The sequence below is a fragment of the Neophocaena asiaeorientalis genome, unplaced genomic scaffold, assembly GCF_003031525.2.
Source record: "Neophocaena asiaeorientalis asiaeorientalis breed wild unplaced genomic scaffold, Neophocaena_asiaeorientalis_V1.1 scaffold356, whole genome shotgun sequence".
NCBI lineage: Eukaryota > Metazoa > Chordata > Mammalia > Artiodactyla > Phocoenidae > Neophocaena > Neophocaena asiaeorientalis.
Genome location: NW_020172269.1, coordinates 326918 through 339724, shown reverse-complemented (window position 1 = coordinate 339724; position 12807 = coordinate 326918). Strand labels below are relative to the sequence as shown.

The following is a 12807-nucleotide window of genomic DNA, read 5'->3' as shown; positions in this document are numbered from 1 at the left end:
CCCAGTGCCTTAACACATGCTCGATGCCCACGTGCTGTCTGCTCAGCCCAAACCATCTCCACTGGCCTCCCCATGTCCACCCACCCGACCACACTCATGTACCCAGAGCGCCCAGGCACCGAAGTGAAAACCTCAGGCCTGAGCCCAGGGCTCTGCTCACCTTCAAATGCCCACCAGCCTCACAGACAGCCACCTCCCGGATGGGTAAACTGAGGCTGGGGGCCGCCATGAGGAGGGTGGGTGGTCGCTGAAGTGCAGAGCTGATTGGGAGCCCAGCCATGGTCTTAACCACCAGGCTTCCCTGCCCCGAAGACTCAAGGGATCAGGGCCCACCAGACCTCGGCCCCCACACAGGTCACAGCCTGTCAGGTGTCAGGGCTGGTCCAAAGTCGGGGACCCAGATCTCCTCTAGAGAGCACGTCCTGGGTGCAAAGCTGGCTGCTCCAACCCCACATGTAGTAGGAGGCTTGGGGGGCCCTGTGCCCCAGAACCTGGGCCCCTGGCCAGGCACAGGCTGGATGAGGCAGGCAGTGAAGTCTCGGGACCGAGGCAGCTACATCCTGGGCACAGAGGGGGGTCCAGGAGGGGTGAAGACACTGCCTCTGGAACCTTCCTCTGAACATGCACTTCTGTGTCCAAGCGGGCAGTTGTACTCCCAGCTCTTCCCGTGGCCGCAAAGCAGAGAACGCCCTTCCAGCTGAACTCATTCTTCTGACTCTGGGACTTTAATCTGTGGGGGGCAGTATGAGGGAAGGGGAGCCCATAACATAAAGTTTACCATCGTAACCATTTCAAGTGTACAGGGCAGGGGCATTAGGTACATTCACACTGCAGTCATGACCATCGTCCATCCCCGGAACGTTGTCATCACCCCAGACTGAAGCTATGTCCGCAGTAAACACTTACCCGCCATCCCTGCCCCGGCCCTGACAACCGCTCATCTACTTTCTGTCTCTACGGGTGTGACTGCTCTCAGTCTTTGATAGAAGAGAAATCATGCAATGTTTGTCCCTTTTTGACTAGCTTACCTCACGGACCACGGTGTCCTCAGGCTTCATCTATGTTGTAGCTGTGTCAGAATTCCCTTCCCTTTTAAGGCTGAATAGTGTCCATCTTATGGATGGACCATGTAATGCTTATCCATCCATCCACCAATGGCGCTTGGGTTGCTTCCACATGTCAGCTCTCGTGAATCACGCTGATTTGAACATGCGTGTGCAAATACGTCTTCAAGACCCTGCTTTTAAGTGGAATTGCTGGGTCAGATGGTAATTCTACGTCTGATTCTTTGAGGAGCCTCTGTGCTGTTTTGCACGTCATTGCACCGTTTTACGATCCCACCTGCCGTGCACAGGTGCTGGTTTCTCCACGTGCACCCCCAGCACCTGTTGTGCTGACGTGGGGACTCTCCCAGCCCGTCATGCCAGGAGTGCATTGTGTGGGGCAAACCCCACATGCTTGAGGTGGTCCCTGCCCTGTCATCTTCCTCCATGCATCCCTCTGAGGTGCCCACACACTGAATGTGGCTCCTCCCCCCACCCCCCTCAGGGCGTCTCCCTGCAGGACCTCCTGTCTAAGCTGGGCCGGCCCTTCAAGGAGTACGAGCTCTGGGCTCTGTCCCACGCATGCCTCAGCACCCTGCGGACGCACGGCCAGCACCCAGGTGACGTCCTCCCATGGGTCCTCGTCCAGCACGCCGACCCCCAGCATGTCCGGGCCAGGACCCAGGGCCACACGTGGCCTCTGTTGCCAGTGTGGGCTGTGTGGACAGCCTGGGGCTGGGTGGCAGTGTCCATCCTGTGAGCTGGGGGCAGCCTGGGGGTATCTACTCTGGTCTCAGGACCAAGGGGGTCAGAGGGCAGCTTCAAACGTGGGCCTCCTCCTGCTGAGGAGGGGCGGAAGCTGTGCAGTGGCCCTGGGCCACACCCTCTCAGCAGGGGCGACGCTGTCCCCAAGGAGACGAAGGTTGCCTGGGGCGGGGGCGGGGGGGTTGGTCCTCGGACGTTAGACTCATTTGTGACCCCTGAAGCTCAGCCCTACCAGGCAGAGGGACCAGTCTCTGGCCCCACGGTGGTCCTAGCAGGGCAGGGGCGCTGCTCTCTGGCCTCCCTCGGGTCCTGTGAGCCTCAGGCCTGTGGGTACGAAGCGCCGGCACCCAGCCTCCCCCGGGACCCCTCCCAGGGCCGCGCTCGGCGGGTGGGTCACGTCCCTCTGTCCCCCTCCTCTTCCCGCAGCTCCTGTGCCCCAGGGCTGGCTCAGATGGCCCTTCCGTGGCCTGTCGCCCAGGCTTCTGGGAAGGGGAGCCAGCACTTGGCCCCTGTGCTATGTCCAGCTAGGGCCCCAGCGTCCCCGCACTCCCTGGGTGGCTTGGGAGCCCGTGGGGTGGCTGAGAGAGGGGGCTGCCCCACGCCTGTGGCTCTTCCAGCCCTGAGGGGGATCAGGTCCCCCAGTGAGTCTACAGCCGCCCTGACCCTCGCCTTCCCTTGCAGCCTACCTGTGTCTGGACTCCGTGCTGGTGGCCGAGGATGGAACTGTGCTTTTTGGGCCACCTCCCGCCAGCGGTGCGTAAGTGGGCCCCCCCTGGGGGCTGCGCTCTGGTTCCTACAGCCAAGGCTGAAGGAAAGCTCAGTGGGTTTGGGGTTTTCTGTCTCAGGTGCTTACAACTCGTTCTTTCTGGCTCCCGAGGTCGCAGAGCAAAAGCTGATGACTGAAAAGGTACCTGGGCCCTCCCCACCCCTTCCCGTGGCCCCCTGCCCCGCTCCGTGGTGCCCACGCCCTCCGTCCAGAGAGCCTGAGGTGGGAGGGGGTGGGGAGAGGATGGGCCCAGCATCAGGACTCAGCAGGGTCAAGGCGAGCCCCCCAACGCAGCCCCCGCGTCCAGAGCCCAGCTCTGCAGGGGCCTCCCGGAGGGTGACAGGGGTGTCATCTGAGCCTGGACTTCAGCTCCGGGCAGTGCTCACAAGACCCCACAGCTGAACTTTCAGGGATGTTTGCCAGATGCTTGTGAAACACAGCCGTTATTAAAAATTCAATTGTACAGACTTAAAATCAAGTAAATTATATTCAGAACCAAGGTAGAACTTCCGCTTTCGGGAACGTGGGGGAGACGTAAGTTCCCTGCCCCCCAACAAAGCACGCCGTTCTGAAAGCTGGCGTGTGAGGACAGAAAGGCCAGGGCCCTGGGCCCCGGGGAGCGACGGTCCTAAGAGTCCCGGGTGTCCTTCCTGCCTCACACGTGGAGGATGAGGAAGCACATCTGGGAAACACCAGCGGACACAGCAGAAGCCCACTGGAAGCCCGCATGCTGGAGCTGGAGCAGCAGGACAAAGGGAGGGCGGCCCGCCCAGGCAGGTGCTGTCGGAAAAGGCTGAGCATCCAGCCTGTGACGAGGACCCCTGCGCCTCAGTGAGACCTGCCCCTCCCGGGGTGGGAGTGTAAGTCAGAGGAGGCCTCAGGAAGAGTTGGGACTTTCACCATCACCCAGTGGCAACGAGGCAACCTCCCCTCAAAAAAAAAAAGAAAATCGCTAAAAATGAAATACTTAGATGTAAGTCTGACAAAGCATGTACAGGACTCGTATGCTGAAAACTAAAATAGAGGTAAAGTCTCAACTCAGTAATCTAAGCACCCACCTCAAAAGAAGAGTGAAATAGACCCAAAGCAGAAAGAAGGAAACAGTGAAGCTGAGAGCAGGACTCAGTGAAATGAAAACAGAGAAACAGTAGAGAAAACCAGTGAAATGAAGGGCTGGCTCCTGGAAGAGGCGAATAATATTAACAAACTTCTAGCAAAACTGACAAAGCAAAAAGAGAAGGAAGACACAAATTGCCGATGTCAGGAATGACTCAGGGGACATCCCTGCGGACCCTGCAGACATCAAAAGGATAATGGAATACCACAGACAACTCCCCACACATAAAATTCAATGACTTAGATGAAATGGACCAAATCTTTAAAAAATATAAACTACACCTCACCCAAGATGAAACAGACCTTTGAATAGCTCCATAACTGTTGAGGAGATTGAATTTGTAATTTTTTTTTTTTTTGCAGTACATGGGCCTCTCACTGTTGTGGCCTCTCCCGTTGCGGAGCACAGGCTCCGGACGCGCAGGCTCAGCGGCCATGGCTCACGGGCCCAGCCACTCCGTGGCATGTGGGATCTTCCCAGACCAGGGCACGAACCCACGTCCCCTGCATCGGCAGGCAGACTCTCAACCACTGTGTCACCAGGGAAGCCCTGAATTTGTAATTCTTAAACTCTCAAAAATAAATCTCTAGGCCAAGATGTTTTCACTAGGGTGGTATACCAAATGTTTAAAGAAGAATTAATACCAATTCTACACAGTCTTTTCCAGAAAACAGAAGTGAACACTTCCCAATCCATTTGATGAAGCCTAATATTACCCTGATACCAAAACCAGGCAAAGATAGTACAAAAAATATGTATATAGGTCAATATCCTTCATGAATATAAAGGCAAAAATCCTAAGCAAAATATATGCAAATAGAATTCACTAAGATATAAAAACAATTATACACTATAAACAAGTGGGGGTTATTCCAGGGACATAAGGCTGGTTCAGTATTTAAAAACCAATCAGTGTAGTCCAACATATTAACCAGCTAAAGAAGAAAAATCCCATGATCACATTCACTGATGCAGAAAAAGCATTTGACAAAATTTAACACCCATCTATTAAAAAAAAAAAACTCAGAAAAATAGAAGAAACTTCCTCAACTTAATAAAGATCATCTACCAAAAAAACTGTACAGTTAACATCATACTTAGTGGAAAGACTAAATGCTTTCCCCCTAAGATCAAGAACAAAGCAAGGATGCCCACTCTCACCACCCTATTCAACATTGTACTGGAAGTTCTAGCCACTACAATAAGGCAAGAAAAGCAGGTAAAAAGCATAAAGGCCAGGAAGGAAGAAATAATACTGTTTGCAGACGACATAACTGTCGACATAGAAAATTCCAAGCAATTCCAAAGAATCTCGAAAAAAGCCTCCCAGAACTTAGAATTGAGTTTTGAAAGGTCACAGGATATAAGATAAACATTCAAAAATAATTGTATTTCTATATACTAGAAATGAACATGTGGACACCAAAATTAAAAACACAGTACATTTACAATCACTCCCCCAAAAATGAAATACTTAGATGTGAATCTAACAAAGCACGTACAGAATTTATATGCTAAAGACTACAAAAGGCTGCTGAAAAAAATATATCAAAGAAAATCTTTGGAATGGAGGGCTAGGCAAAGAGCTTTTAGACTTGACACCAAAAGCACTATCCATAAAGTTTTCCACAAAAGGAAAAATGGATAAATTGAACTTCATCAAAATTTAAAACTGGCCAAGTGGCATTTATTCCATGTATGGATGGCTGGCTCAACAATTGAGAGTCAATGTAATACATCACATGGACTAAAGAAGAAAAATCATAACAATAGATGCTAAGCTTTTGACAAAATTTAGCACCCATTCATAATAAAAACTCTCAGCAAACTAGGAATAGAGGGAAATTTCCTCAACTTGATAAAGAATATCTACAAAAAAGCCAACAGGTAGCATAAGTAATGGTGAGAAACTAGATGCTTTCCCCCTAAGATTGGGAAAAAGGCAAGAATGTCTCCTCTCATCACTCCTATTCAACATCGTACTGCAAGTCCTAGCTAATGCAATAAGACAAGAAAAGAAAAGAAAATGGATGTAGATTGAGAAGGAAGAAATAAGACTGTCTTTGTTTACAGGTGACATGATTGCCTAAGTAGGAAATCCCAAAGAATCAACAGAAACCTCCTGGAACTAATAAGCAGTTGTAGCAAGATTGCAGATAGAAGATTAAAATACAAATGTCAATTGCTTTCCTGTTTCCCAGCAATGAACAATTGGAATTTGAAATTAAAAATACAATACCAGGGCTTCCCTGGTGGCGCAGTGGTTAAGAGTCCGCCTGCCAATGTAGGGGATATGGGTTCGAGCCCTGGTCCTGGAAGATCCCATATGCAGTGGAGCAACTAAGCCCATGTGCCACAACTACTGAGCCTGCACTCTAGAGCCCGCAAGCCACAACTACTGAGCCCATGTGCTATAACTACTGAAGCCCGCATGCCTAGAGCCTGTGCTCTGCAACAAGAGGAGCCACCGCAATGAGAAGCCCATGCACCACACAAAGAGTAGCCCCCGCTCACTGCAACTAGAGAAAGCCTTCACACAGCAACGAAGACCCAATGCATCCAAAAATAAATAGATAAATAAATTTTTAAAAATAATAAAAAGTAAAAAAACAATACCAAGGACTTCCCTGCTGGTCCAGTTGTAAAGAATCCCCCTTCCAATGCAGGGGACACAAGTTCGATCCCTGGTCGGGGAACTAAGATCCCACATACCCCGGGGCAACTAATCCCGCATACCACAACTACTAAGCTCGCACGCCTCAACTAGAGACTGCGTGCTGCAAACTACAGAGCCCACGTGCCCTGGAGCCTGTGCGCCACAACTAGAGAGAAAAAACCAGCACACCACAACTAGCAAGAAGCCCACGCACAGAAATGAAAGATCCCGCGTGCCACAACTAAGACCAGACACGGCCATTTAAAAAATGATTAATTATTTTTTAAAAATACCATTTACGTTAGCACCAAAAAAATTACTTATGTATAAAATTTAAGAAAACGTGTATAAGATTCATATGAGGAAAACTGTAAAATTCTGATGAAAGATACCGAAAATGATCTAAATAAATGGAGAGATAGTCCATGTTCATGGATTGGAAGACTCAATATTATTAAGATGTCAGTTCTTCCCAATTTGATCTATAGATTCAATGCAATTTCAGTGAAAATCCCAGCAAGTTATTTTGTTGATATCAACGAACTGATTCTTAGATTTTTATGTAGAGGCAAAAGACCCAGCACAGCCAACACAATATTGAAGGAGAAGAACAAAGTCAGAGGACTGACACTACCCAGTTCTAAAACTTACTGTAAGCCACAGTAATCAAGTGTGGTTTCGGCAAAAGAAAAGACAAAAAATAAATGGAACAAAGTAGCCCAGAAATAAACCCACACAAATACAATTAACTGGTCTTTGACAGAGGAGCAAAGGCAATCGTTGGAGAAAGGACGGTCTGCTCAACAAGTGGTGCTGTAACAACGGGACATCCACAGGCCAAAAAAAACCTTTACACAGACCTTGTTGCACTTTCATAAAAATTAACTCAAAATGGAACATAGGCCTAAAAGTAAATTCAAAGCTATAAAACTTCTAGAAAATAACATAGGAGAAAATCTAGGCAGTGAGTCTTCAGATACCACACCAAAAGCATGATCTATGAAAGAAACACTCGATGTTAGATTTCATTCAAATTAAATGCTTGATTTTAATGCTGTGCTCTGTAAAAGACACAGTTAAGAGAATGAGAAGACAAGCCACAGATGGGAGAACTATTTGCAAAACACGTATCTGATAAAGGACTTGTATCCCAAATATGCCCAAAGCTCTCAGAAGTGAACGGTAAGAAAACAAATAACCCAATTAAAAAGTGGGCAAAAGATCTGAACAGACACCTCACCAGAGAAGGTATCAGACGGCAAGTAAGCACGTGAAGGTATTCCATTTCATACGGCATTCGGGAAACGCAACTTAAAACCATGAGCTACCACTACACACTTACTAGAAAGGCTAAAGTCCAAAACCCTGACAGTACCAAATGCTAGCGAGGGTGTGGAGTGACAGGAACCCTCATCCACTGCCGAGGGGGATGCAAGATGGTGCAGCCCTTAGGAAGACTGTTTGCTGGTTTCCAACAAAACTAAACATGCAACGATCATACAACCCAGAAATTGCACTCATAAGACATTTTTCCTGGAGAAATGAAACTTATGTTCACACAAAGTCCTGGACACGAATGTCTATGGCAATTTTATTTGCAGTAGCTACAGCCTGGAAACAACTCAGATGTCTTTCAGCGGGTGGCACGTCCACACTGCAGAGCGGCAGCAGCAGTGAGGGGAACGGAGTGTTGACGAGGCGACCACCAGTTGATGGGGCTGAGAGAGAAAGGCGCCCCGAAAGGCCGCATATCGTATGACTCCATTTATATGAAATGATGAAATTAAGAAATGGAGAACAGATGAGTAGTTGCCAGCGACTAAGTTGGGAGGGGACAGGCCGGATCCTGGTGATGGAAATGTCCTGCATCTCCCGGCGTCCACGCCAGGGAGCAGGTTGTGATACCACACTACAGCCTTGTAAGATGTCACTGCGGTGGGGAGCTGGGTGAAAGGTACATGGGGTCCCGCTGGATTATTTCCTACAACTCTATGTGAATCTACAGTTATCTCAGAGTAAAAAGCTTAATTTTTTTAAAGGTTGATAAATACTCAAAACTAAGAATTTCCTAATGATTTGCTATAGTTGACTGTTATCTGTGCTCCTGGGCAGAAGGCCTATAGGAAGGGGGCCCCCCCATCTCTACCCCTGCCCGGCTCACTGGCACCACCTTGGCAGCTTGCAGCTGGCCACACGGGAGTCTTCACACCGTGGAAATCAGCAAATGCTGAACTCAGGGCTTGATTCGTTGTTTTGTCAATTGACTAGACTTAATGGAGGAAACATGAACACCACAATTAAAAGTGTGTCAGGTCTGTACAAAAGCTCTGGGAAATACTCCTTTGGGGATTCAGCCACTGTTACCTGACTCAGCACAGATGTCAGCTGTGTCTCTGGCTTCACTTTCTCTTACTTTTCGAGAGAAACGAAGGTATCGGCCACGTGTACATCGGGACCACGTGTTGGTCACAGGTCGGCTGCAGATACAAGAGTAGAGGGTAAAAATCGGGGAAAGCATTCAGGGAGAAGCAGTTGACTCTATGGAGCTCACAGAGAAGGGCATCGCCCTTTTCATTATTGTTTTCAAGTGCATGCGACACATCCTTTTTATCAGCAAATTTTAGAATAAACCTCTTTGTATACCGAGAGGCCTGGGTTTTTGTTCAGAGAGCCTGTCCTTAGCCATTTAGCAGCATAGCACGGTTTCTGGGGGACTCCTGGCCTCGGGCTCCCTGAGGTGCCACCTTTGCCCTCGTGGAGAGAGAGCTGGGAAGGTCCAGCCGGGGCCCCAGGTTGTCCTGGTCACACTGAGACTTAAAGGCCTGTGGGTACTTGTTAACCGTGCAGATTCCCAGGCCAGGCCCCCGGGTTCTGGCTCAGGGTCTGCGGTGGGGCCTCCAGGTTCTGCGGAAGCTCCCGGCCCTGGGGGACGGTGCCTAGGTGTGCCCTTGGCGGGGCCCGAGCGGGGGCAGGTCTGCTGAGCCAGCCGGCCGTCTCTCCTCCTCCACCCAGGCGTCTGTGTACTGCGTGGCCGCGATCCTGTGGACAGCAGCCAAGTTCAGCATCCCCCGAGACCACAAACTGGCCCTGCCACGCAGGCTCAAGACACTCCTCCTGCACATGGCCAGACGCAGCGCCCAGGAGCGGCCGTCCGCGGCTGAGGCCGTCGAGGTAACCGTGCTGCGGGGGGGCCCAGCTCAAGGTCCAGGGCCCGGGACGCGGGTTCTTGTTTCTGGGGCAGGTCAGTGCTGTTGGACAGGGAAGGACATGGCTTCATTTGTGGACGGGCGGTGAGGGGTCTCTGCTGCTCAATGCCGGCCTTCCCCCCAGATGGTCCTGTGTCTCCAGTGCATCCACCAGCCGGAGAGTGGCTGGGGATGTCCTGGACCCGAGCGCTGACCCCTGACCCCTGCAGCGCGTCCCCCACATGCCCGACTTGCCCGCACTCCTCCGAGGGTCCTCCAGGCTGGGTCAGGGGGAGCCCCGTCGTTCCGTGGCTTCCCAGCTCAGGACAGCCAGGAAGGACAGCTAGAGACTCTGAATTTCATCCCAGGCCCCTGAGGCTGGGGTGCACGTGGCTCTGCCCAAGAAGGGGTGCCACGGGGTCCTCCTGGAGAGAAGCCCCCGGGCCGCCTGGCTGCCACCGCACACTCCAATGGGCTCCGCTGAGGGAGTGAAGCGGGCCGGTGCCCCAGGCGTGCTGGACGCTGGCCTGTGCTTGCTTTCAGACCTGCAGCGGCTACCTCCTGCACCGAGGTATGGACAGCAGAAAGATCCTAGCCCACCTGAGGGCATCGACCTGCACGGTAAGCTGGGCACCGCGGAGACCCCGCAGGCCCTTTATCCTACCCTGGGGCCGCAGAGGTGAGGCTCCTTGCTCTTCCGTGTTTACTGAATAGATGCATGGAGACTCTGGGGCGGAAGGCAGGTCACCCTTCATCCTCCCGACGTGACTTTCCTTGGCTCCGTCACCGCGAACGAGCCCACAGAGCAGCCCCTCCCGCAGGCCCACACCCTGGTCTCTGTTGGCCCCTGGCACGTGCGGGTGGGGGCGCACCCTGGGGGTCCCGCCGGGGGACACTCAGTGCCTGTCGGCGTCCTGCTGTGCTGACCGGCCGGGGCCCCGTCGGGCAGTGACAGGGTCCCTCGGACGCAGACAGGAGCACACAGCAACTTTGGGGAGTGTGGGTTCTGGCGGTCTTCCCATGCCCCGGAAACCCACCGGAACCCTGCTGCACTGGGCAGCCCCATGCCCCAGGGGCTCCCGCTCCAGAGAAACAGGCCTGCGCGTCAGCACAGGCGGGGGGCTCGCACCGCGGGGGTCTGCTCTGCACCCCCGGGGCCTTGCGCCCGTCTCAACCGGGAGCTCTCCGTGTCCTTCTGCCCAGGTTTGCCAGGAGGAAGAGGCCATCGGTCTGCAGAACGCCTTCTTGGTGACTGAACCGAGCCCCAGCACAGCAGCTGCGCCCAGGCCCGGCTCAGGTGGGCCCCAGGACCGGCCTGTCCCCACCGCCCCTGCCCTGCAGGCCCCTCGCCCCGCACCGCGCCCCCGCTGCCATCCCCCCAGAGGCTGCCTCCGGGAATCCAGCCCCAAGTGGACGCCACCTCCGGACGTGGCCGAGACCGCAGGCAGCGTGCCCGCAGCTGGCCCCCGGCTGCCCTGCTCTGGGCTCGCGCCGGCCCCTCTGGCGCCGGCCTCTCAGGCCTCGCTCGGGTCAGCCCTCCCGTCTCACCAGCGGCCAGAGCAGGCGACTCGCCTCCACCCCGCAGCCCGCACTGATGACCCAGCTCTTGTCTTGCCCTGTCTGCGCCTCAGTGGCACCTACGAAGATCCTTCCCCACGGGCCCGTCCAAGCCTCCGGTCTGTGGCTGGGTCTTCTGGCCTTTTCCGTCACTCCAGCCCCCCACCGAGCACCGCACCCCCTCCCTGCCTGCTCGGGGCAGCCCCGGACTCCAGGCCCCTCCCTCAGGCCTCTCCCTGGAGTCTCCCTTCCTCCCAGTGCCCCTGAGGCTTCCTGGGCCCTTCAGGTCAGCACCCCACTAAGGCCAGCACCCACCCTGCTCAGCCCATGTTTGTCTCCAGGCTTCCTGCAGATCAGCAGTGACAGCAGGCTGGTGGCCGTGCAGGGGCCAGCGCCCAGCCAGCCCTCCTGCCTCCAAGGGGCCACGTTGCTGCCAGAGGCGTTCGCCTCCCCGGCCACTCACTTCAGGCCCGTCGTCCTCGCTGCCAATGCTGGTGTCGCCAGGTGAGTGTCCCCACCCAGGGGCTGGCGGGCTGCCGGGCCCCCTGCACACTCTCTCCTCTCTGCTCGCAGGGACTCGCTCGCCCTGACCTCGGGGCCGGCTGAGGGGCCTGAGGAGAGGAGAGGCCGGCTGGACAGGGAGGGTGATGGGAAGCAGACGCCTGAGGCCCATGGAGCGGCCCCCGGCCTGACGACGCCTGGCCGGCCAGCACCCGGTGCCCCAGAGCCCCTCAGAGAGTCGGCGCCAAGAGGCTCAGCCCAGGGCTGCCCCAGCCCCCCAGCCCCTGCCCCGGCCAGCCCGCTGGAAGGGGCTTCACCGGTGATGCCCAAATCCCCGGCCCCACCCACGACAACACAGATGCCACCCCCGGAGCGAGGGCCGAAGGAACCCATCCCAACTGCAGCTGCTTGTGGAGGCCTCGAGCCCCGCCTCCCCGGGCCCACCGCAGCCCCCCACAGTCCTTGCCACCCAGCCAAGCCGCCCAGGGGCAGGGCCACCCAGGTCCCAGGCCAGGAGCCCGAGGGCCCCCCGTCAGCCCCGCGGAGCCCCTCGCCGGCCACAGGGAGTCCCGACGGCCCCGGGGGAGCCCCCATCAGGGAGTGGGATGACCGGGCCCCAGAAGGTCACCCGGAGTGGCCCTACCCAGCAGACCACAAGCTCTGTCCATCCAGCGCGGATGCCTCGCCCCTCTCACAGGGGACAGCCAGCCCATCGCTGCAGGAGGCCACACGCCTCATCCAGGAAGAGTTTGCCTTTGACGGCTACCTGGACCACGGGCTGGAGGCTCTGATCATGGGTACCACGGGGCCACGGGGACCCAAGGACCAGGGACAGGCCCGGGGGGAGCCGTGTGCTAGGGGAGGTCACCACAGGAGGGCCCCCCATCCTCCCGTCTCTGCATAAAGGGCAGAGCCCCCAGGGGCTGGCCGGCAGAGGAAGCCAGCTGCACCCCGCCCCCCGCCAGTTCCCGAGGCCAGGGGAACCCAGAAAAGCACTCATACATTTTCACTCACCCCCATGGTTTTCTTGCGAACTCAGGGGAGTATATTTACGCCTTGAAAGACCTCACCTATGCCACCTTCTGTGGGGCCATATCGGAGAAGTTCTGTGACCTCTACTGGGGGGAGAGGTTGGTGCAGAATCTTTTCAGAGTGGTGAACGGGAGGACGTCGCCCTCCGGGAAGTAAGAGCCCCTCCTCGCGGTCCCCCCCCCCGC

The 12807-nt window shown here is 54.8% G+C and overlaps 1 protein-coding gene across 1 annotated transcript in view; it reads left to right on the top strand.

Moving 5' to 3' along the window:
• KNDC1 (kinase non-catalytic C-lobe domain containing 1) overlaps positions 1-12807 on the top strand; it is a 57755-nt gene that overhangs the window by 23557 nt on the left and 21391 nt on the right. The window contains exons 7-15 of the mRNA XM_024762097.1: positions 1549-1663; positions 2490-2561; positions 2630-2715; positions 9360-9518; positions 10076-10153; positions 10736-10829; positions 11431-11593; positions 11663-12387; positions 12630-12774. Of these exons, the coding sequence (XP_024617865.1) occupies positions 1549-1663; positions 2490-2561; positions 2630-2715; positions 9360-9518; positions 10076-10153; positions 10736-10829; positions 11431-11593; positions 11663-12387; positions 12630-12774 (1637 nt within the window). The remainder of the gene's footprint in view (positions 1-1548; positions 1664-2489; positions 2562-2629; positions 2716-9359; positions 9519-10075; positions 10154-10735; positions 10830-11430; positions 11594-11662; positions 12388-12629; positions 12775-12807) is intronic.